At 49.0% G+C, this 25,858-nt stretch overlaps 1 protein-coding gene across 1 annotated transcript in view; it reads left to right on the top strand.

The window, feature by feature from the left end:
* PTPN4 (protein tyrosine phosphatase non-receptor type 4) overlaps positions 1-25,858 on the top strand; it is a 1,255,365-nt gene that overhangs the window by 473,765 nt on the left and 755,742 nt on the right. Inside the window, exon 12 of the mRNA XM_086957111.1 lies at positions 2,789-2,961. Coding sequence (XP_086813237.1) covers positions 2,789-2,961 — 173 coding nt within the window. The remainder of the gene's footprint in view (positions 1-2,788; positions 2,962-25,858) is intronic.

Below are 25,858 nucleotides of genomic sequence, written 5' to 3'. Positions count from 1 at the left end.
ACAGAAAAGGTGCCAAGACGCACCACTGTCTCACCCCTACCTTCACACTGAGTACTTCAGTACATTCTCCTTTAGCCCCATATCTGATCCTGGCTCTACAACCCGAGTAGAAGTCCTCAAAAAGCTAATAGTTGGTATCTCCACCCCCATTTCCTTCATTTTTGTCCATAATTTAGCGTGTATAACACAATCAAAGACCGATTAAAGATCGAACGCTAAATACATCTTACCCTTTTTAATGTTTACATATTTCCCAAGTAGCATGTTCAAGTTGAGGCTCTGCTCTATTGTTCCAATCCCAGAACGGAAGCCGCATTGCAGATCTGACATTATACCATGCTTTTCCGCCCTGTCTTGCAGTCCATTTAAAATTATACGGCCTGGTTTCTTTATTGAGGAATCCAGCAGGAAAATCGGCCTGTAAAATGCTGCATTTAAACGCTCTCCCTTTTTATAAATTGGAACAATAAAGGAGTCACTCCATGATGGCAAAAACCTGCTTTACAGTTGACCCTCAATACTACAGTCAGTAAGGGCCCCCATAAATCGATATTATCTTTATATGTCTACTGGGATTGCATCTGGTTCTGCGGCTTTACAGCTTTTGCTTGGTTGTATAGTTTCGTTAACATTCCCCAGGGTGAAAGGAATAATAGAGGTGGGTTGGGAAGGAATTGTGATATCATTTTTACTGCGGGGAAGGAATATATACTGGCAAAATGCTTTATCCTACTTCCTCCAGTATTGCAACCTCAATCCAGGGGACCTCGTCTGTACTCAATGGTGAGGAATTTATTACCTGTCAGAAAGCTCTTGTCATTGTTAGTACTTGCCACCTGTAAGGGCTCCCAGGCCGTCTTTCTAAGATGTAATTTCGTTTGCTTCACAGCCTGTTTATATTTTGCTCTACAGAGGGAAACTTCAATAGTGCTCCTTGGGGATGTATGGAATGCCTCCTTTAGGCATTTGTGGACCTTAGTACATAACATGTTAAATCACCCCTTTCCCTCTTCCTTTCTCTCTCAACAAAAAGGCTCTTCTTAATTCCCTGTATAATAGTCAGGAAGGTCGAAATTATTTCATTTGTAGGCGTAGTGTCTTTAGGCATACCTCGAAGGCTTCTCTGTTTTCTCCTTTCAGTTGTTTAAGAAACCCATCCGAGGTAATCTGTGACCAACGCAAGGTGTAACCATTATGTCTTTCTTATTCAATCCTTTCCTCTTGTGGGATAGTTTTGTCAGGCCCCTGTTTGTAAAAAGGTACTGATGATAATTGCAAACTCACAGGAAAGTGATCACTTAACAAAATCGAATGTGTAAGGAAGTTAAAAACAAAACCAGCGCAACAGTTTGACAACAAGATATGGTCAATAATACTATTGTTCTTTCTCCCATTAAAGGTATTTTCGCACCTCGCATAAGGGGATGATATTTCATTTACGAATGTCAAATCAAATTTAAATAGCAATTCATTGATCTTGTCACCATATGTAATGTGTTTGAAATGGAACTGATCTTCACCCTCTATATTTGACATAACACATATTTTACGCAACTGTGTTACGTTGTCACGTATTACAATCACCCCCTCCATAAAATCGTCATATATTTCCTATTGCCGTATACTCCAGGTCATCTAGTTTCTACACGATGCCTTTTATTTCTCTCGTGTTATCATTATTATACAGTTAATTATTACTAATCTAGCAGAACCCTCCAAATCGCATAATATTAATTGGTAATATGGGTTACATGTGGCCATGGCGATGTTACTAAATTGTAAACAATTGGAAACATAGGTGCACTAGTCCCCCCCCTTTTCCCTGCCCTGACTTGATGGAATGGCTGAAGTGAAATATGTCCTATACCTATTTATGGGAATAGTCTAGGTGAGCCATGTCTACTGAAGACAGGTAATTTGAAAATCCGCTATCAACACTAGCCATTCAGGAAGTTGTCTTTTGCCCCTCAGACCTGCCATATTCCAAAACAAACATCCGAGAAGTTCTAAGTTGGCTTTCATTAAATTGTGTATGTTATCTGTCAAGGGAGCTGGGGTGTTACTACCGGCTGTTCTTTCTTGTGTCAACAAGATTTCCCTGTGTATTGTCTGAGATGAGTTGCCATCATCAAGATATTCTATAAGGGGACGACAGTTTCATTATGATTTTTATGGTTGCTTTAAATTACAAGGGAGAAAGCACAGCTTAATCTTCACCTCCAGTCCTGACATACATAGAATTAAAGATTTTGTTTCCTCTGTCGTTTGTTTTTGGTATTGATTGAGTCCTTTGGAAAATTGCTGCTTACATAGCTTTAATAGCACTTATTCAGTGCATGATCGGTTTCTTTTTCAGATGCACAGGTTTTAATCCTTTCTCGCCAGTTGTTTAGAGTGTATTTCAGTTGAAATTCTCACTTGAGCTTTTCAGTACTGTTGGACTGTGAATTAACCATTCTGAATATGTAATCTTATTCCCAGGTGAGATTCTTCATAGGAAGGTTTTAATGTTTAACTGAATTTAGATCATTTCAGGCAAATAATGTAATGAAAGTCCTGACTTAAATTTACATTAAAATATCTCCAGCATCCTTTCAATTAGCTGGTCTGTATCTTTCATTTTTTTTTTGCCAACGTGTTTGGTGTGCTTGAGGAGTATTTTTTTATTGTTTATAACTCTTACCCCTAAGTATAACCTGCCCTTCTTAGTTAAAAGAAGTTACTGTTTGTTGTAAAGAAACAAAACGTATTCTAAAACTAACCATAACACTTTTATGTTCCATTTTAGTTGGAAACTAGAGAAACCTTACTTGGATTCAATATGGTGAATTATCGTGCTTGCAAGAATTTGTGGAAGGCTTGTGTAGAGCATCATACCTTCTTCCGTCTGGATCGGCCATTGCCACCTCAGAAGAATTTTTTTGCACATTATTTTACTTTAGGGTCTAAGTTTCGGTACTGGTAAGTGTCTTGTTTTTTGGAAAGATAACAAAAACATCTGGAATGAAACTTTGTGTAATATGTAAAATAACATTTAAGAGCAAGAGATGAAATGTTTAACTAGCATGGTGTTCTCTTCTGATATAGTCTTGAAAAAATCTAAACATTTTTTCAGTTCATTTTCTGATTAAATTGTTTTATTCAATTTCACCCTTTTGTGAAGTATAGATCTCTCCCACATATGCAATCACCCTTACACACGTGACTACCGATTGTTAACCAGTTGCACACATGCCTTTGCCACGAGGTACTTCACAACAACTGTCATACAATGCTCTTACCTTTCTAAAGCATTGTATTACATGTGCCTGGAGTGATAAAAGGCTTTTGTCATTTTTAGGTTTCGCTGGGGGGCGGAGCCGTTAGGCTCCTCCTCCAGCGAAATCTGTAGTTTCTAGTATGGGTGACTTGAAGACGCCTCTCTGCTTCATTGGCTAGCTCCATAAATGGAGGCTAGCCATTGGAACAGAGAGGCGTCCGTCAAAGCCGGACCAGACACGGGGGCGTTCCCGAGATTCTTTGGCTTTTGCCGACGTCACGCGACGCCGGGAACGCCCCCGTGTCTGGTCCGGCCGGCCCGTGCTTGCTGCTGGCACAGATTCAGGGGTGAAACGAGGCCCGCGGTGTTTCCCTGCGCCCAGGATCCCCCCTGTTGATCTGCTGGTTAGAAACGGTCTAACCGCGACCTGGGGCCCCGAAAATCTATTGCCGCCAAATCACCGTCGCGGCCCGGGGCCAGAAACACCCTCCAAAGCGGCCGTTCGTGACCAGGAGCTGCAGCAGCAAAGATCGAAGCCGCCGCGCTCCTATTGGCCCAGCAAGACGAGCCCCTCCAGTAACGCCGCGCTGGGATTGGCCCAGCGCCGCCGCGTCATCGCCGAGGCCGCGCACTGATTGGCTGCCGGCTCAAGACAAGCTCTCAGGTCCCCGCTGCCTCCACGCCGTTATCAAAACACACAGGTAATCAGATGCTGAAGTCAGCCATGAGTTGCCATGCACCCTCTTCAGTACAACACAAGAAACTCTACTGCATGTCGGTGCTCACAGTGCAATCACTTCCGGTTGGTTCAAAGGTCACATCGTCCATACAAGAACTCGCGTGCCGAGCTCTCCTAACCAGACATTGTTGGGGTGATATTTACTGACGGGTATGAACTCAGCTGCCATTTCCGTCTGATACGCAAGTGCTTAGGGGCACCGTAATAGTATGAATGCAGTCGGGAAAATACACTATGGTGTCAGCTGGTTACACACGAGAAACTGCTCAAGATCACCACATAAGTCCCGAAACCGAAGGAGAGGGCGCGCATTGCTCGATACAACACACGTCAGCATCCACAACACTAATCTTGAAGTGTCCCAATGGAGACACCTGCCCCGCACACACACTTGGGCGGCATTCACGTGCATTCCTGGCGCGTCCTGGAGGTGAGTAACCCACGCCAGGGCCAGGCAGCAAGGTATGCCAGCGCGTGGCCACCCCTGCCCCGCGCCCCCTCCGTGAGCGAGGACCCCATGAGCCAGGGCGCCTCCGGGCCGGAGACACATGAACCAACAGGGCGGAAGAAAAAACACGAGGAGGAAAATAAAACATGCTGGATAATAAAGGAAGGAATGGCAGGAATGCGAGCAGGTGAAGCGGGAACGCCTCTCCCAGGTAATGAGGCCCTCGTACGGGAACCGCGCGCCAAGAGCCGGCGGCAGAGGCGGGCCCGGGGGCTCCGAGGGCAGCGGGCGCACGAGCGGCGCCGCGCACAGCGCCTAGACGGCCCAGGGGGCCTCTGGGCGCGGATTTCTGCAACACGCCGTCTCTGCAGGCTTAAGTAATGCGCTGAAAAGTTGAATCTTAAGTTGATCTACTAGTAGAACGTATATATTCCATCTAGAGAGACGCACATAACAGAGGCCAGGGTAGGATGTCCTCCTCTTAACTGAATACAAAGCAGAGATCCGGGGTGGGAACAATGACGCTCTGGACGGTGGTTCAGACACAAGGCCCCTTTCCTGTTACAAGTAAACTCTCCAGACTGGCCTCGTGCGCTTAATCGATGAGGGAGGGGCTCGGCCAGATGTCCGCCCGCCAAAGCCCCAGGGGCTGGAGAACGAGCACACCCCTCCCGGTGCGGAGGGCGAGGGGTCCGCCTCGTGCCAGGCACCGTCCGAGCACAGCGTGGGATCTCCAGCCCTCACATACTTGGCATGCCTTCCGCTCCAGTCACAGTATCAGGGGAGGTCGAAAACTGAAACACCTGTTCAAGAGCAACACTTACCGACTCTCCCCGACGAGGCGTCCAAGAAGGGCAGGGTGCAGTAGGAGAAGGGCACCCGTCTCCCGATGCGAGGCATGGCACCGTGGGCGCAGGTCAGGGGGCCGACGAGAGGAGGGTACCAAAGAGGCCGAGACTGTAGCAAGGGGGCCGAGGAATGCTCCAGACAAGCACGCGAGCTGAGGGCGTACAGGCCTCCACTGTCCACAGCACGTCTCCTCAGCTGAAGGTCGAAGATGCACTGAGGTCCTGCCCTTATGGCACCTCCCCTGGCTGATCATGGGATGGGATAAGCCCCCCATTGTCTTTCAATTAGCAGCCCCACCTACCAGCACTTAGGAACGGGTCCCACCTGTTGAGACCGGACAGAGGTGGGGCAACACCCCCCCACACTCCCCTCCCCGAGGCTTAAAGGAAGGAGACCCTTCAATGCACTTGCAAATGGAGATTAGTAGGGCACGGATACCAGCCCAACCCATGACCTTTAAGAAAGGGGGAGGAGGAGGGCTACACCACACTCGCAGGGGCAATTTAAGCTAACCTACTCCACGAAAAAAAAAAACCTTGCCACTAGGAGTCTATAGGGCACTAGGATTTAATCTATACGGCCTTATTTATATGTGTTCTTTTATCGGACGATACACATTATATTATATATATTATTTAAGGCCGAAAGGCTAACTTTACGTCCTTCCCAGCAAGCTAAAAGCCAGCTATGTGACGCGCGGAGTCTCACGGGCCACGGCGCGTGTGCAAGCCATCTGTGGAACAGACTCCACGCCTAATGTTTGTGGATTGCCAGCTCTGTGCCTCTTAAAGCTGTGGCATCGCTTGCCATCGGGGCGACCCCTCCAACAGCACAGCGCTCTTGGGTTTTATTAATACAAAGGCATCAGACATGCGGACGCTCTTCGCCTGAAGTGTGCACACTCACTAACGGAGGTGTCATTTTGGGTCTGGGGAGGCGCATCTGAATATGCCCCGTGTTGCGGTGGCCATGCCATCTGGATATAAACCCACTACTTGTAGGGTGGCACTACTCGTAGGCCTCCAAGAAGCCGAGAGCCCCCACACCCTGCTTCACAGTCCCATCCCCAGGTTTTATTTATCCCAAGCCTTCCTCACCCACCTACAATCATTACCCTGGATGCAGCAAAGCATCCGCAGCCAGAGCCTTCACGCACCCTCTCTATTGGACACAGGCATAACAACCGATGCACCTTCTTACTCAAGGTGCTGGACGACGCTGTCATCAGGGACAGTATTGTCCAGTGTCGGGTCTTTAATTACCAACCTAATGTATTTTGGGAGATGTAGGATTTGTAAAGAAAAGCACATGAATAGCACCTGGTGTCTTTGATGAGATGTTATCTGCAACCTCATTCTTAGTTTAACTTAACTCCCAAAGGTTTTGCGTCATCCCACTCACGAGTGCAGCTAATCCCATGTTTGTGTCCTTTTGCTTGCTTTTTAGGTTTCGCTGGGGGGCGGAGCCGTTAGGCTCCTCCTCCAGCGAAATCTGTAGTTTCTAGTATGGGTGACTTGAACACGCCTCTCTGCTTCATTGGCTAGCTCCATAAATGGAGGCTAGCCATTGGAACAGAGAGGCGTCCGTCAATGCCGGACCAGACACGGGGGCGTTCCCGAGATTCTTTGGCTTTTGCCAACGTCACGCGACGCCGGGAACGCCCCCGTGTCTGGTCCGGCCGGCCGTGCTTGCTGCTGTCCTGCCTTGTGTCCCTCCTCCCGCCGTCCCCACGTTTCCCTCCTCCCTCCCGACGTCCGTGTCCTTTCCCGCCCCCCTCGTCCTCTCCCGCCCCCCTCGTCCTCTCCCGCCCCCCCCCCCCCGTGTCCTCACAAATATTGGTATCCCGTCCCGCCCGGGGGTTTCTTCAGCCGGCCGGCCAATCCCAGCGCGGCCGGCCGGAAGTGCCCGCCCCCCCCCGCCGCCCAGCGCGAGAAGAGGAGCCACGGCGAGCGCTGGAAGTCTGCGCTGCTCCCGGCCGGGTGACAGCAGACTGGGAGCCCAGAGAGGAACTCCCGCAGCACCCGGGTGAAGCGAGGCGGGACTGGCCTGCAGCGCTGCCACCCCGGCCGCCTCACTTGGAAGGAGGAAGAAGCGGGCGAGGGTGGGGGGCTAACCGGACAGGAGCGGAGGGCCGGCCAGCCGAGGAAGTCCAGGTGAGTGGTTCCTTTCCTGTCCCCCCTCCGCTACTGACGCTATAATTTAAAACTTTCAGTGCCAGAATGCATAGTGGGTTTGATAAGAGTCTGATTTTTTTTTAACTCTGTTTTTATTGTAGGTTTAAAAGACATGAGCATATCCATCAATGAGATATAAACATACAAGATGGCAATACAGGGTAGTTCAGTACAACATCTTACTAGCACGTCCAACAGCGCTAGTTCGCATCAGTCCTACAGCTAATTGCTCCTTACATAACAGGATCAATCCCAACGCATGTTAACATATTTCAGCATAATACAAAAAACAATAACACCCATCCCTCTCCCCCCAGCACGCCCTGAAGCAACCCAACCCGGAAATAGCTAACCCACTCTGACTATACCAAAGGCATATTCCTGCACACTCTTACCCTGTTACTCATCTCTTTATCCATCGGGTATTGTGTGTAGCAGCACTCACTCTACACCATCCCTCCAATGCAGTCATCATCCAGTCCTTGGGAACACTCGCCATCCGTGGAGTCCCCTTCTCCAGGCAGGTGGTGAAGCATGTCCGCCCAATCCCTGGGCTCTTCTTTTACCGTATCATCTGTGCAAACCTGCTTGAGACGATCTCTTCCGCTAGCACTCTCTCCTGCATGTCTCTCGGCCATCTCTCCACTGTGGTGGGATTGCCATACACCGTTTGGGCAGTAAAAGAACCAATTTTGTGAATTTATAATGCATTGCTCTCTTCTTGGGTCTGGGGATGAAGCTCACTAGGCGTTGGCTGGATACCCACCCTGTTACCCTCATCAGTTTCCCAGCCACGTCTTCCCAGTACGTCCGTAAGATCCTACACGTCTAGGTCATGTGTACAAATGTAGCACTTGGTTTCTCCACATGTAGGACACTCCGATGACCGCTCGGGTATATCCTGTGCAGCGCAGCCTAGCGGGGTCATATATGTCTGGTGCATGAAGTTGAAATGTGTAAGCTTACACCTGGTGTTACCAGCGGCCTCCTGTACTTATGCGCAAGCCAGCGCCCTTTCCGTATTAGTGAGTGGGGATTGTAGGTCAGTTTTCCACACCTGTAAGGCCTTGATCAGTGGTGTCGGTTGATCTGCTGTCAGCACCTGAAACCAACCTGGAAATCAATTGTCTCCCCTGTCCACCCTCCAACAGTATCTCCAAGGTCTGGGACACCGGTGGTACATTCGGAAAGTCTGTCTAGATCTACCTGGTGGTGCCCTCTAGCTCTGCAAATTGTGGATGCTGCTCAGCTGCAAGCCAAAGCTCTCCCTGGCCTCCGCGAATGTAATGAATGTGTCTGCTGGGTAGAGATCCCCCAACAGAAGGCAACCCCCGTAGTCTAGTCTGTGTCATGACGTCTGAAATCTTTCTGTATGACTGTAGCTAGCCCAGTGGGAGGGATCTACTGAATGGTGGACGCCTAAAGACTCAGTATATTACCCTGTCCCACACCGCTGCGACCTGTGTCACTACCACGTGAATAACAGCCAGTCGCCTACGACCTCACATTAGGCATTTAGGAAGCCAATCCGCTTTACTGAGATAAGAGCATGAATTGGCTTAAGGTATCATGGTATCTGACATCAAATGCTTTTAATTTATATAGTATTCTCTGGAAGGCATGGGCAAAGAAAAAGGAGATTAATGCCTAAAGTAGCTTACCCGAGGCCTATTTCTTCCCCACCTGTTCTGCTGTTGCGTCTCGGCTGCAGTGAGAGAAGAGGTGAGTGCTTGTTTCTCACTGCTCACCGGCTGCGCACTTTATTCATTGCACCCAGTTAGTGCAGCCCAATAATCCCAAGGAAGTAGCGGTATTCTGAACTTAAAATCAAAAGATGCTTCCAAAGGAAAAACATTTAAAAAATCCAATTTGCAGAACAAATATAGCCAAATGTATAGTGATCGCCCAGAGCAATAATGATTTCCCCCCCCAAAAACTCAATGTAATTTAGTGTTAAATAAACAAAAATTTGAAATCAGATTTTTTTCCATTTTTTTTTTTAACCTCTTCGCCGAGGCGCAAATTCGGCCACGGTGCGGGCGGGCAGGGATAGGGGGTGGGCGTGGCGCTCCCTTACTTCTGACGGCTCCACGCCGTCATGAGGCACGGGCGGCCTGTGCTCATGATGGCATGGAGCCGTCATGACCCCGCCCACTCACTAATTCGCCCGCACAGGCGGGGAATTAGTGCTGCGGAGCGTGGGCGGAGCGGCAGTTGATGACTGCTCCATGCCGTCATGAGCACACGCCGCCCGTGGCTCATGTCGGCGTGGAACTGTCATGAGCATGGAATGGGCTAAAGAGAGCCCAATGGGGACATAAAGACAGTACTCCGACAACACAACACTAATACACAAAAACAAGACGGAAATATAGTGTGGTGGAAATGCATTCAGCTGTCAATTCAGAGGTATCCTACTCATACTGCTTATGTTGTCCACTGGAAAAGGCACATGGAAAGAAGTGAAAGCAAGAATAAGCGCAGACTTTTCAGTCTCCAATCAGGCGTACCCAAGACCATCCTCAGTTTAAAAGACTGCTGTAAATAGTATGTCTTCACTGAAAGGTGCACATGTTCCCAGGCAAGAGTTTGAGACACATCATTATAAAGACCTCAAAAGCATTTTGAAGCACCACATTTTAGGGGGTCCAATTCAAAGTAATCGCCGTTTCCAAAGGTTCACTAGTTTCGAAGTCTCAGGACTTGGTTGTCATATGTCTTGTTATGTTAATAACACTTCTATAGCTCACAATTACCATCGCTCTCCTAGTTCTTATCTAAGGGTTAGGATACTATATTGCATCAACTATTATGAAAATATCAATGTGGCCTTAAGTGCTACAGAGAAGACGCAGCCACTATGTAGGCAGAAAAGTCACAGCACACTCTGAATTGCGTAACTCTTACGTACCTCGGCATTCAGAGCTTCATCTGTGCCAATGGCTGGTATAGGCAGGCAGGGCGAGAGAGAGGTATGCCCACTGCCCATAGACCCCTACCTGCTTGTAATATATTATTGCATGTGAAGAGTGATTTTTTTTTTTAACTGCAGGAGCTTTCGAGTGTCACAATCCATCTTTAATAACAAAATAGTTGATGGGCTGTTATAGAGACAGGAAGGAGCTTACAATCTGTCTAGAATTACTGTAAAAGTGAGGTTTTTCACCCTGACTTCCAAATTACAACATAAACACTGAACCCTCATGTTGTCAAGTCGCTGTTATTGACGGCTACTTTTCCGCAATACTATGAGGATTATTCCCCATGACTCCTCACCTCAGAAGTGGTCACATGCATCCCCTGTGCTGGGGAAGAAGGGTCATGGAAAGGCCTCCCATCCCTCTGTCTCGACCCTTGTCCTGTACATTCAAAATGATGTTTATCTGTTGTCCTGTCACCAACCCCTGCTGCCCATTGGTAACCCCGCCCTCCCTTTTAAAAGAAAAAATTAAAATGCCGGTCAACCATCTTCACTGTCAGCACTTGCCATGAACCTTCTTACCTCGTCCATTCCAGATAGTTTAAAAGGTGAAGCAGCAGCTCCTTCACAGAGCCAGGACTCAGGCCCCAAGGTCAGGGTTCACATCTCTATAAGATGAAGCATCAAGTGACTCCCAAGGCCAGGGTCTGATTCCAACCAAGACCAAGGGGGGCTCTTGTGTGGTGTGTGTGGGGGGCTCTTGTGTGTGTGTGTGTGTGTGTGTGGGGGGCTCTTGTGTGGGTGTGTGTGTGCAAATGCAATACGTCTTGCATTTGCGACAGAGTAAGCTATTGGCATTGTAAATGAGAATGCCATTTATTTATCTGTTTTCAAAACCAACACATAAATAAAAAGTTTGTCATTTACAATGCCAATAGCTCAAACTTTTCCGAAGGCGAAACCGTTGCATTGTAAATGCTTGTTAGGTTTCGCTGGGGGGCGGAGCCGTTAGGCTCCTCCTCCAGCGAAATCTGTAGTTTCTAGTATGGGTGACTTGAAGACGCCTCTCTGCTTCATTGGCTAGCTCCATAAATGGAGGCTAGCCATTGGAACAGAGAGGCGTCCGTCAAAGCCGGACCAGACACGGGGGCGTTCCCGAGATTCTTTGGCTTTTGCCGACGTCACGCGACGCCGGGAACGCCCCCGTGTCTGGTCCGGCCGGCCCGTGCTTGCTGCTGGCACAGATTCAGGGGTGAAACGAGGCCCGCGGTGTTTCCCTGCGCCCAGGATCCCCCCTGTTGATCTGCTGGTTAGAAACGGTCTAACCGCGACCTGGGGCCCCGAAAATCTATTGCCGCCAAATCACCGTCGCGGCCCGGGGCCAGAAACACCCTCTGCAAGCTGTGTTCGTGACCGGGAGCTGCGGTAGCTGAGATCGAAGCCGCCGCGCTCCTATTGGCCCAGCAAGACGAGCCCCTCCAGTAACGCCGCGCTGGGATTGGCCCAGCGCCGCCGCGTCATCGCCGAGGCCGCGCACTGATTGGCTGCCGGCTCAGCATCATCCAGGGGCAGGTCCCGGGAGCCGCGCTGTCATTGGCTGACTCCCGGGCGTGTGTGGAGGCTTGGCGTGAACGCCGCGACCGGATTGGTCCTCGGCGCCCTGCTTGGTAGGAAGCTGCGTGGGAGTGACGAAGCCGGGGAAGACCGACCCGACCTCGCCGAGGGAGCGCCGTGAGTGCCCCCTGCCCCTGGCCTGCCTCTGCTTGGAACGCAGCGCTGGGCTGGGCATGGAGTGCTGTGCCAGGGAGGGCCGGGCATGGAGTGCTGTGCTAGGGAGGGGCCGGGCATGGAGTGCTGTACCAGTGAGGGAGAGGGTGTTGGGTGATGCGCAGATGGCGCGGTGCAAAGAGCGCTGGACGAGAAAGGGGCAGGGCACGGAGTTCTGGGCCAAAGAAAGCCAGGGCAGAGATGGGGCGTGGGGGAGTATTGTGCTTGTCGCCGGATGGGCAGGGCACAGAGGCTTGGCCAAAGAGTGGCAGGGATGGACTGCTGGAGGAGAGAGGTGTAGGGCATGAAAAGCTCGGTCAGGGAAGGACATTGGGTGCTGGGCCAGCCAGCCGTAGAGAGGGCAAGGCTTAGATGGCTTGCTGGACCAAGGGCATGGAGTGCGGGGCGGGGGCTGGGGGTACAGAGCACGGAGAGCCTGTATCCCAAGGAGCACGAGCCGCGGGCCCAGGCACCGCAGACGGAGCGATGAAAGGTGGAGCAAAGAGCGGTGGGCACGCAGCGCTCTGCGGGGGAGGAGAGGGCATGCAGAGGAGTCCAAGGGGTGCTGCCTGGAGAGGGCAGGAACACCGAGTGCTGTCCTTCCAGTGAAGGCCAAATATAAATATACAGACATGTGCATGGCCGGTCTTGGAGCGCTATACACAGAGGGGCAGAACGTAAACCAAGAAGGGGCAACCACGGAGTGATCGATCGGGGGATGCGGAGGTCAGTGTCTTGTGGAAATGTGGCACCCTTGCCCGCACCTCACCAGCCCTCCTGGGCGACTGTGTAGGCTCTTGGAAATGACGAGGATGGACTCTGGGTGTGCCCCCCAGTGACGTGCAAAGGACAGGACAGCATGGAGGCCAGATGCATCTTGTGGTGGGAGCCGAGCCCGAGACCCCGTGCGTGTGACCCCTTGGCCAATGCGCATCAGGAGCTATTGAGTGTAAACGCATACGACCCTCAAGCGTGGACGCTTCAAAGGTTTCACTGTCTGCCTCTTACTGCAGCCAGCCCCTGTCAAGTCCCAGGGTCTTTTCAGGAGGACCAAAGATCAGCAGGTAAAACCGCTATTGACAAAGCCAATAGGCCCGGCATTGCCAGTCAGCCAATTGGCTTGTCAGTACTTTTTTCTGCCTGTTTTTTTCAAAACGTTACTTTTGGAGAAGCTGTTCGGCCAATCTAAAACAAAATTTAAAAAAATGCTTAAAGCGAAAATATTTTGAGTCTCAAAATTCACACATTGCATAGTAGGCCTTGGCACTCTATGGAGGTACGTTTTGTGTGGACGCGCTCAGTGTGGAAGGACAGAATGCCAACACTCCCAGTGAAGCGGGCCAATGGCTGAAAGGCTGACCCACTGCTCCGAGCTATAGGCTGCAGTGTCAGTTAGAACAATTTGAGTGACGTACTCAACGACCAGTGGATGAAGAGGGCTCACACTGGATAGATCAGCTAAGTGAGTGAAAGCATTCCGGATGATCCACTCCGGGCGAGCGGGACTGTGGGAGAGTGGAGAGGACAATGTCTGGAGAGTACAAAGGCAGTCTTTGTCTAGGCCTTGTGGTCATTTTTAGCATCAGGCCCTTCCAAAAGCTAGAGAACAATCTCGGCATATGATGGGGTGCAGTAGATGCATTGACGCAGTGGGCCGGTGGCATTGTGAAGTAGTCGATTGTAGTTTTGTAAACCTACAGACGTCAGTGACTGCATCTTGTGTGGTGGGATTAAACAGTTTGCTGGGCGTGGCAGCAGGCGTAGGGGGAGGGGAAGGGCCCTTTTACCCGCGTGGCTCCCTCGCGCCCCGCATTGTTGGGCAATTATCACTTTGTCCGGCTCGGGTGGGGCCACGCTCCCTTATCGGACCAAAGTGCACTGCGCCCGGCGAACCTTGACGGGAACACAGGCCGCACAATGGGACATTGTACCACAGCCGCCGCCTCCCGTCTCTCTCAAGACCGCACAGCGTTACAAGCCTGGGCGCGGCTTTGGGCGCGGCTTTTTGTCCCAAAGTCCTAACACGCCTTCCCGACTCGACGGCTGCTTAGTTGTTGACTGTCACCCCACAACGCAGCCTCAATGGGTACTTTCCAGAAACATTCATATGTCCAACCGCTTAAGGCCAAATATTATATCTTTTCGAAATGAATAACTACACTCAAAGGTGAAAATTACTTCTTTTCCAAACTATCTTAGAGCAGTTTGAGCTAACGAGTAATCAGTTCCTAATCACGATAGCTTGCAAATGCTTAGATTCACTATATTTCGAAATTGAACCCCCATTGGCTTTGAACCTCCATCTCTTCTAACCGTTGGTGAAACTATTTAGTATGAGATAAACTCTGAAATTAATGTTCCACATGACCTTGTAGCCACTAGTCCTTCCTTACAAAGAGAACCCTGAGATCTGCCAATCTAGCTGCAGGAATATGTGTTTGTGTCCTGTGCAACAAAGCACTGACAGCCCAAGAGGGAACTGGCTGGAGTACCAAAAGCATTTACCTTTTTCAGGAGTAAAATTATTTTTTTACTGCAAAATCAGCTCTAGGAACAAAAAAATGCAGGGCTCTCTCAAGAGGACAGGTCTGCAATCCCTAGTGCAAACTGTGCCCATGCTAGTCTTAAGAAAGGGACACGCCTGCCATTAAAGTGAAAGCGTGGAATGGGCCGCTTTCACCAAAAAAGAGCATTTGTTTGACAAACAAACGTGTTTTTTTTATATACAAGCACCCCATTCCACTCTTTCAGTTTAATATACAGCCACACACCTTTCTTTAGACAACCCACATCCAAAGAAAGGGGCGTGGCTACCATTAAAATGAAAGCACGGAATTGGGCGCGTTAAAACCAAAAAGTTACGAAATAAGAAGATGCAGCCACATTCAGCGCCGCCAACAGCACAGCCGTTTATATCAGCTGAGACTAGCCGTTCTATGGAAAACAAAACAAAAAGTGTTGCTAGAGAGCGTGCCCTACCTGCAACAGCAGGCATGAGAAAACCATTTAACCAAATAGTGCCCGGGGGATCTAATTAAAGCCCACTGAGAAATAACACATGTAACAGGCGGTGTCCTTATGGGAGGTTACAAGATGAGGCAAGCCAGTACTAAGGGTGGACTACTAAGCTTACTTACCAATAAAAAGCAACAGTTTACAAAGGACAGTGACCGGAACCAATTACGATGATGGGTGGAAAGTGGGCGGAGTTTCAAATCAATACCTGAATAAAGCATGTCTCAAAGAGACAGCACAAGCGCTGCCTAGGTGAGACCTAAACATGTGACATCACTGTTTGAATTTCAATCAATGTGTACCATTTTCCTGTACTATCGCTCCCTACCGGAGAATGGTCCGAATATCTAAAACTAATAGTTGTCCATGAGTGTGCTTACACCATTCCCACTGTGCCCTTAATGAATCTTTGAGAATAAAAACTGCATGAGTGCCCAAAACCACCCTCAAGATCTATTCTGGGAGACTGCCTTCAGAAACCGGGCTGCCCCATATAGCAGTGGTCTTCAAACTTTTTAATGCTGCAGTGCACATCATTAAAAAAAGTGGCGGGAAATCATCAGCCCCCCTCAGACGTTTTCACTATTATTTTATTAAATTGGCAAAGTTTACATATGTCGACACATATTTAAACATTGCAGTTATGTTCTGTTACTGTTTTAAAATGCAATCAAGTATATGATTGCCAAACATACTGAACTGGTCAGGCAGGCCTTACTAACATGTACAAGTATCTCCAGTGTGAGTATTAGAAGTGGGGGTGGGAGGTTTGAAGAATATTTGGAGTCCCTTCCCTTTTGACACCTTCTCCCAGCTAAGATATAAATAGCAAAAGATGTTAGTGATGGCCCATTTCAGAGCGGCTTCGTGCCGCTCATTTTTTCTAGTTTAAAACAAAGAACTGTTCATAGCACAATGCTTCGTTTGGCCAGATCCTGCGCCCCCACTACCACTGGGATCACTTGAGGCCCCCCTAGGGGGGCCCGCCCCCCCCCCCCAGTTTGAAGAACCGTGCCCTAGACCCATCTTCCCTAGATCGTAGGTGATGAACCCTGCAGAGCATAAAGCCATCAGCGTTGGTGCCCTGACCCCAGGGGCTTATGAACCCTCCACAGCCCATACCTGGGAATTTATAATGGAACAGTACCTGGTCTTTTCTGGTCTGAAAAGATATTACACTTATCATCCTATCCATCAGCTAGACGCGATAACCTTTAGGCCATAAAACGCAACCAAAAAATAACCTCAGATTCTTTACTAAACAGCACAATACGCAAATTTCTGGGGGGAAACCCTTAAAAAACATTTCTCTCATCATCCTACTAAAATTGGGGATGGGTAGGTGAGAGATGCAGTAGATGCCGCTGGCGTCTGCATTGCTAGGCTGTTACTGGTGGGTTACGGCCTGGACACAGCAGCCACTGGAGCTATGATCAAAATGTTCCTGATCTGGGTGTTTATATCTTCATGATACGCACAACTTGGACAGTGGAACAACAAAGAGCAGTTTTGGCACCAATCACAAAAGGAATTCTTGCCAATTAAATCAGAATCTCAGACTATCTTATATGCAAGCTTCTAAAAGTGACCCCTGTCCAAAGGCACCCCCCTTTTTTACCACAGGGCCAATTGTATAAAAGAGTTAGATCAGAGCTGCACCTCTTCAGAATGCACAAGTCCATACAAATAGTTATAGCTCAATTATGCGCGACTTGGAACAATTTCTTCTTTATTATTTCTTACTTTATAATGCAAAACAGCCAACGCGTTTCGCCCTGCAATGCAGAACTTCTTCAGGGCATTCCTCAATATAAATCAACCAGATGAAATGATCCAATTGGTATTAGGCTTATAAGCCGATCACAGAATTAACAGAAGCAGCAATCTCAACTTGTATTTCAAGGAGTAGATCCGAATTAGGGGTCAAAGTGTATTCCAATAAATCTCCAAATACTGAGTATTGTGAATGAGTCGGTAGATTAACGTGATATGGTAACCACAGATATATAATGGAAACACTGGTGCATCAGAACCAGCATATCTTTTTACGGACTGCTCCTAATATATGTAGATGAACTTTAACGCAGCGATTACGCCCAGCTTCATGTCCAGCATGGTCCTCCCGCCCATACTCTGTCATGTAGCCGGTCCCAACAATGCTGCACACTAAACTCAATATCCAACAGAGGAGGATCCCATCCCTGTTTGTGGAACTCCACTCCCTTTCCTGAAGGAAGTGGTGTTGTATCAATGCCAGTGACTGTCTCATTGTGGCCTGGGCAAAATTCTCCACATATTGGTGAGAGCATTCTGTACAGTACCGGATAAAACCCTGTGGAGGCCCTTAGGCAATCATTTTTTCTTCTACCAACCAACAATTTTATTAAATCAATTTTATTACACAAAACTAAACATTTACAATTACCGTATTTTCCGGCGTATAAGACAACTTTGTAACCCCTTAAAATGTTCTGGAAAGTCGGGGTCGTCTTATACGCCGGGTACCAAATTTGACGGTATGTTTTCATGCGTTTTTATATAGCGCGGACTTGACCGGAAGGTGTCAGACCGCTTCTCAATAGGAAATGGTGCAGCTTAACTTTAACAGAAGACCGATGCTGTTTTTTTCTGTGGCAAGAGACAGGATTTTCAGTTGCCACATGGTGATGTCCACCTGTGCATGAGCATTCGCAAACTTGTGCCAGGTACATAATATGAGGCCATGTTGTTTGCAGAAGTTCTGGACGAATAACGCAAGTCTCTGGAAGCCTTATTATTAGTCCTCAATAGCATTAAGTATTCTGGGGAACTATGTGCTACTAGCTTGTTTACTTTTTAGGTTTCGCTGGGGGGCGGAGCCGTTAGGCTCCTCCTCCAGCGAAATCTGTAGTTTCTAGTATGGGTGACTTGAACACGCCTCTCTGCTTCATTGGCTAGCTCCATAAATGGAGGCTAGCCATTGGAACAGAGAGGCGTCCGTCAAAGCCGGACCAGACACGGGGGCGTTCCCGAGATTCTTTGGCTTTTGCCGACGTCACGCGACGCCGGGAACGCCCCCGTGTATGGTCCGGCCGGGCCGTGCTTGCTGCTGGCACAGATTCAGGGGTGAAACGAGGCCCGCAGTGTTTCCCTGCGCCCAGGATCCCCCCTGTTGATCTGCTGGTTAGAAACGGTCTAACCGCGACCTGGGGCCCCGAAAATCTATTGCCGCCAAATCACCGTCGCGGCCCGGGGCCAGAAACACCCTCCAAAGCGGCCGTTCGTGACCAGGAGCTGCAGCAGCAAAGATCGAAGCCGCCGCGCTCCTATTGGCCCAGCAAGACGAGCCCCTCCAGTAACGCCGCGCTGGGATTGGCCCAGCGCCGCCGCGTCATCGCCGAGGCCGCGCACTGATTGGCTGCCGGCTCAGCATCATCCAGGGGCAGGTCCCGGGAGCCGCGCTGTCATTGGCTGACTCCCGGGCGTGTGTGGAGGCTTGGCGTGAACGCCGCGACCGGATTGGTCCTCGGCGCCCTGCTTGGTAGGAAGCTGCGTGGGAGTGACGAAGCCGGGGAAGACCGACCCGACCTCGCCGAGGGAGCGCCGTGAGTGCCCCCTGCCCCTGGCCTGCCTGTCCCTGCTTGGAACGCAGCGCTAGTCCTCCGCCGCTCCCCGAGGAAACGAGAGCGGGCGGAGGGCTGCTGGGACCGGCCGGGGCAAGGAGCGAGTGTGCTCTGTGAGGCGCGGTGCGCCTAAATCCACCGGGGCTGCGAGGCTGAGCGTGATCAGTAAACAAGGAGTCCCAGGAGTATCTGGTGAGGCGGGCTCGCCGCATATGCGTGTTTTACGTAGCGCGACCCAAGATGGCGGGTTTGAGCGAGGAGGAACGGGCGGAGGAGACCAGGCGGCGGCTTAGGCAGCGTTAAGAGCGGTAAAGCCGGAGAGAGAGCAGCAAGGAGGGCCGAGCCTGACCTAGCGCCCCCGGGGCCTTCAGGCCTCCCCGTGGGGCTCCAGTGAGGTACTACCACCTGTCCGGTCCCAGTGCTCCCCCGGCTGCTCCTCCCCCCTCCCTCGGCCTGTCGCCACCCACTGGACCGTCCCTGCCTACAGTAAACCCCCTTAACCTGTTACTACTTCGTGCTCCCTCTGACCTGTCACCCTTATTACGGCATTCATTGCGCCAGGCCTGAATCTGCCCTCGTCCGTTAATCATCGCAGCCCTGCCCTTCTACGTGGTTTACGACCCCCACACCCCAATCTAGTGCCGGCGTCTGTCCCATTTTTATTTTTGTTTTGGTTGCCACCTTTCCCGACCTTGTGCCTGCTTCTGTAACCGCCCCATTCAGCCCCTGGAGCTCCATACCCATCCTCCCTGTCCTGTTTATAACGGCCTACTCGTCCCCAGTCCGCCTTCCTGCCTTTGCTGTCGGCCCTTTCTCTTTAAACCCGCGCCCCTAGAACGCCCTGCCCGTGTTCCCTTGGACTCCACGTTCACACCAGCCTGTGCCCCGCCGCTAGAGAATGATGAAGCTGAAGTCCAACCAGACGCGCACCTACGATGGGGACGGCTACAAGAAACGCGCGGCCTGTCTGTGCTTCAGGAGCGAGAGCGAAGAGGAGGTGAGAGGTCACATGGGGCGGAGGGTGTGATGGTGCTATGGGGCGATAGATGGAGGGGAGAAAGGGTCCAGGATAACCAAGAGCTTAGGATAACCTCTAAAAGGGTGGGGCGATGGGGGCGGGAGTGGGGCCGTCAGTTCACCAGGGGAAGGTGTAAATGTAGCATGGAGAAAAAGTGGCCAGCTGATGGTGTACAGTGCGAGGGAAGGGGTGGGCGATTAGGTGAAGTGAACTGAAATGTACATTTTGGGAGGTTAAGAGAGGTCATTGTAAATGAGGAGACGGGGGAGCAGAGGGCAGTGGGCTGGGCTTGAGCTAGACATAAAGCATTGGTGCCACAAGAGAAGGAGGTGAATAGTTTCGGAGGCGCTCTGACGATGAGACATTTTCGTCGAATATGATGAAGTTGGTAGAGGAGCCTGGAAACAGATTCGGTGGTCTTGAAGAGTGGAAAAGATTTTACAGCGGTTGCAAGAACAGAGGGATATATAAGTAAGGCCGTCCTGTGGAGAATCCTTTGGTAGTCAATGGACTTATGTAAAAGTCCGCTAAAGGGACTAAAGAAAAAGGCAGCCTTAAAACATCTCCGATGAGAACAGAGAACGAAGCTGAAGAAAATAACAGTAAGTATGTCAGGGATGCTTAGGTAGTAGTTGAGGAGAAGGACCTATCTGGTGCTGTGATTACTTTGTGAAGGTAGTTGGGTTGTCAAACATTCGTGGTTAGATCAAGAGAATCGGAGCTGGCACAAGGAGCAGATGAGTACCTTTGAGGGAGGGTACCATAATGCCAAAATAATTGTGCTGAACATGGAGATCTTTCTCTGGTATGACCTCAATGATATTAACTCCCCCCAGAGTCTACAAAATATAATGTCCACGTTTTGCTACTGCTATTTGTCAAATTAGATGTAGGTCTATCTAGCAAGTGAAAGTAGATTCCCTTGCCCTCCATTTAACCTTTGCTTTCGATAAACAGACAGGAGGGTTGAGGTTTCAAAGGAGTCTAAGTAGATAATAAGGTGATTAAATGTATGGAGTAGATACATGTTTAAGGGAGTTGTACATAAAAGGGATGCCAAGGAGATATGTAATGGTGCTCCTGAAACAATTTTATTTGATTTGTGCCACATAGGTTCACCCATTTAGTGATGGTTTACTTGGAACCTTGCTTTCTGTTATCTAAATATTTTTTTTTTACACTGGTGTAGTTTTTCCTTCAGGTATTTAATGATTTACTTTTTATTACGTATGATAAATTTAGGGCAGATAATGTTTGCCATGTCAAATTATTTTACACTTTGCCCTACCTATTTTCAATACCACATGCCTGCCATGGAGTCAACATTTACCATGTTTCTATCCTTAGCTTTATTGCTTCTTTAAAAAATGTTCTCCTTCAGACAGCTTCTTTGATTTGTTAGCCTTTCTTAGACTCTATATACAGGGCGTTAGTATAACCGTAGGTCACCGGGGAGTAGTCTTGCATGCCTCCTTAGGTTTACATATACTTGCATGCCTCCTTAGGTTTACATATGAAAGTAATTTTCTATCTCGTTTAAAAAAAAAAAAAAAATCTATCTATCCGTAGTTCCACTCTTAATTGTGGGGCTCTTTGCATGTGTGTGGGGCTCTTTGCGTGTGTGTGTGGCTCTTTGCGTGTGTGTGTGGCTCTTTGCGTGTGTGTGGGGCTCTTTGCGTGTGTGTGGGGCTCTTTGCGTGTGTTTGGGGCTCTTTGCGCGTGTGTGGGGCTCTTTGCGTGTGTGTGTGTGGGGGGCTCTTGCGTGTGTGTGGGGGCTCTTGCGTATGTGTGTGAGGGGCTCTTGCGTGTGTGTGTGGGGGGCTCTTGCGTGTGTGTGTGGGGGGCTCTTGCGTGTGTGTGTGGGGGGCTCTTGCGTGTGTGTGGGGGGCTCTTGCGTGTGTGTGTGGGGGGCTCTTGTGTGGTGTGTGTGGGGGGCTCTTGTGTGGTGTGTGTGGGGGGCTCTTGTGTGGTGTGTGGGGGGGGCTCTTGTGTGTGTGTGTGGGGGGCTCTTGTGTGGTGTGTGTGGGGGGCTCTTGTGTGTGTGTGTGTGTGGGGGGCTCTTGTGTGGGTGTGTGTATTGGCATTGTAAATGAGACTGCCATTTATTTATCTGTTTTCAAAACCAACACATAAATAAAAAGTTTGCCATTTAGAATGCCAATGGCTCAAACTTTTCCGAAGGCGAAACCGTTGCATTGTAAATGCTTGTTCAGCTTGGCGTGGATGGAACTAGATAATCTTATGCTTAAAAAGTGTTCTATAAAATCAGACATTTGAGGTGAGCTGATTCAGAGTGCTGGTGGTGCTGTAGGGATTAGTTTGAAAGCAGCTCCTCCAGCTGCTTTCTGCCTAATCTTTATGAATTACGAGTTCCAGTGTGTATCCTTTGCCTCATTAAAAAAAAAAACTAAAATAAAACTTAGCTACATGGTCCAATTTCACCTTGCAAGAATTTAAAATGTCCTGCGTGGTAAAGGTAACATGGTATACAAGTAGCCATACACACACCGTGGAACCTTGTGGTGGCAGTGGCTCCTATATTGCCCTGTACCAATAGTTGCCTCTTAAGGGTTTTCTGTGCCTCATATTGTTTTCTCACTTCTTTTTTCTTTCAAGAACTCTCAACAATTCACTTAATTTGTTGTATTCAACGTTTGCCTCTTGTGGCTCATTATAGCTCTGATTTATATGATTAGCTTATTATATTTCTGGTTTATATGAAAGTCACTAAATATGTAAATAATTTCAATTTAAAATCTTTGCATCTGAGTGAATCATTTTGTCATATTCTGAAAATGGGACATAGTTAATCTGGGGTTAACCCCTGGCCCTTAATTTAATGCCTTCCTCTTGTGCCTTGAGCTCCATTGTCTCCTGCATGTCACTGGCCCTCCGAATGGAAGAACCATGTATATATATATTTACATTTTTGTATATGCATTTACAGGAGTGATTGAATAGCAAAGCACTGTACCTCGAATTGTGAATTAACACATTTAACTTTTACAGTGACATTACATTACTTATATATTTACTGTTTTAGGCACAACAGGAATACGTTGCCCAGAATCCCACAATTTTCGGTCAAGTATTTCAGCCGACATTAGAAACCAGGCCCCAAGCTTTAACTCTGAACACATCATCTCCTCCCACCCTTTTTCATTACTTTTTCACTTTTGTGGCTTTTTTCCTTCAGCTGGTTGGGATTTTGCAATCAGCGTTGTTTCCTTCTTCATAAGCTGCGCCCCCTACTATATCAACAGTCTGCAAACTCTGCTTCATTTGAACATATCCCTTACATTTGTTGCCACATTCTTCTTTTGAGTCATGCCAAAAGCAAATCAACTTTCTTTGAAGGGAACCATTTTTTTTATTATGAATGACCTTCCTGGTTATAGCAGGAGACACCAAAGGGGAGTCGGTGGCCCCAGCTATTCGTTCTGTTCTAAAAGAAGCACTCCAGTAAGGATGTAACATCTTTTAAGCAGTGTTGATAATTACACAGAGATGGCTGATGTTCGCTGTGTGAGGTGCCTTACTCCCCCCTCAGAAGCCATTCATTCCAGGATGGAGCTGGCACTCCACTTTTATACTGTGGCAGAGCTCCTTTTAAGGTCTCGCCTGAGCCGGAGCAAGCGCTGCTCCAGCGAGAAATTTAGTAAGCGGGCTTTTAAAAGTGCTACCACACGCTTTTGCTGGCCTCAAGCTTGCAGTTACGCACGTGATTACGCGCGCAGCCATCTGCCTTTCTTATCTCTTCCTCATTAAGCGTCATGCGCAATCTGGTTTTCCTCGTCATGGCTGATTAGCGAGCGATCACTTTCACGTCTTCTGTTTCAGCACTCCACATGAGTGCTTGTGTTTTCCCCTCTGCCTCTATCTGCGTTTTCTCCATTCCTACCCGCTTACTTCCCCCCACCCACCCTTCGTGTTTTCCTATGACCTGGAAGCAGTTTCCCTTGTTGCTGAATGCATGTCTTTGGAGTTGCTTCCCCTTCACCCGGCATTCCTGCTTGCCCGTACCCAATCACCCTCCTCTTGCTTGATCTCTCCTGCGCCCCGTGGCTCTTTGGCTGTTTGCTCCTTCCCTCTCCCACCATCATAGGTTGTTGCGTGCTCCTGTCCTCCTTCCTTCTGCCCGTCGTCCTGTTTGGCCTCTCCGTCCCTTATGTTTGTTGTTTTAAACCATGTTTCTATTCTCATGTGCTTTATCCTTTGGCTTTCCAAAACCCCTCGTGCCCTTCCCTGCGTTGTACTAGACAACCCAAGCGAGCTTACCAGAGTGGCTGTGTTACGCCACGCTCCACCTCTGTCTTGCTTGCCCCTCACCAGAGCGTGTCTCGCGGCAGCATGTCTTTTTTCATGTTAGTGGGCTTGGTACATCCAACACATCTTCTGGTGAATCTTCCTTCCTACAGCGTGTTTTCCAAATATAGCTGTTTCCTGTTTCCAAATATTGGTGGATATGCAGTTGTCTCACTCTATTGCCTGCGCTTCACAAGAAGCGCATATTTGACCTTTCAAAGAGAGCTCCTTGTTCACATAACTGATTCCCTCGTCCTTTCTAAGTCGGCTGCATTTCGGTACAGGCTCTATCACACTCCGATAAGACCACGCAGTCCCACAGTCTCTTTTTTGTGTCTTAAAAACCATGCGTTGCAGTTTTTTTCCTACTCTGGGACTAACCAGCCATCTTAGTACACGATGTCCACGCTGAACTGCCGCCAACTTACCACATTCTCTGCTTTTATTGGTGCCATATTGGATCGGGGTCTTTGCAGCCCTAAACCTAACTTTTATAGAAAGATTAGTGTACGTTTTCACTTATAGGGCTGCTAAGGAAACTGTATCTTACCCAAAACTCATAATTTCCTAATTACCTTATCCAGTTGAGTAATCCTGTTTTTTCACCTTGAAGCTTGTTTTGGAAAAGTGTAGGTTTTGAAGTACCAAGCACGCAGATTGTTGAAAAGGTTAGGTCACTGAGTAGCTTGGATTTAGCGGAAAATGGGCACATTGATATGTGGCCACATAACATGTTTTAATTAGTGTGAGAAACCTCCACAGTATACTGAACAATACATCTCCAAAGAAAGTACACTTCTGTTAGAAAAATACAAATATGCGAACTGTCTTACACAAGTGACGTTTCTCTAAAGAAATCTGACCAAATATTCTCAGTTGTTAGAATGGCTGAGGGCTAAATAGTTATAAGGTCCCAAAAGTGAGTCCTATTGGCTATGCCAATATTTGTTGTTCTTGGAAAACGAATCCTGAACCAGTTCGAGGCATGTGGGCTGCTGAATTCATATCTGTGCATAGATCGCCGCCTAGTGTTGGGTCCGGATGATTGCACATTGTTGTCCTGGAAGAGTCTTCGAAGTATCACGAGATAGGTGGCTCCTCCCCTGGACTACAGTGCGCATGGGCATCGCCTCCATCCCCAGATTGTTTTTTTCCGCCATTGGGTTTGGATGTGTTTCGGTTCCCTCTGTCGGAATCGATAGTTGTTTAACTTTTATTACTTGAGACCAAAAGGTCTTTAGGATTGGCGTCGGTATCGTTCATCGTTCGGGTCTGTTTATTCTCAGCTCCGAACACTTGCTGCCCTTCCGCGTGCTCTCGGCGCGGACGGGCCTACACGACGCTCCAGACTACTTAACATGGAACGAACTCCGTTCAAGAGGTGCCCGGTGTGCACCTCAAAGTATTCACACCTCGACATGCAACCAGTGTGCAACAAGTGTTTGTCACCGGACCACGATGAGGCCAGGTGTATGGCCTGCTCCAAATTCCGGTGTAAGAAGACTCTTAAGCTTCGTCGGGCCGCTAGACTCCAGGCCCAGTCATCAGCGCCCCCGCCAGACAACATTTTCGAGGAAGACGTTGAGGACGACACCGTCTTACAAGTTTCGGACTCCAGCCCAGCGTCGGCAGAGGACAACTACGACGCAGGGGACGAGGAGTTTGAAGAAGTCGTCGGAGAGGTAGGGGACGACGATGGGGCCATTGCCACCGTGGAGGATAGCTCAGAGGACGAGCATCCTCAGACTAGCTCAGGGGTCAA

Source organism: Lissotriton vulgaris, chromosome 2_1 (genome assembly GCF_964263255.1).
Source record: "Lissotriton vulgaris chromosome 2_1, aLisVul1.2, whole genome shotgun sequence".
Taxonomy (NCBI): domain Eukaryota; kingdom Metazoa; phylum Chordata; class Amphibia; order Caudata; family Salamandridae; genus Lissotriton; species Lissotriton vulgaris.
Note: the sequence above shows the minus strand (reverse complement) of the source record. Positions and strands in the feature narration are given on the sequence as shown.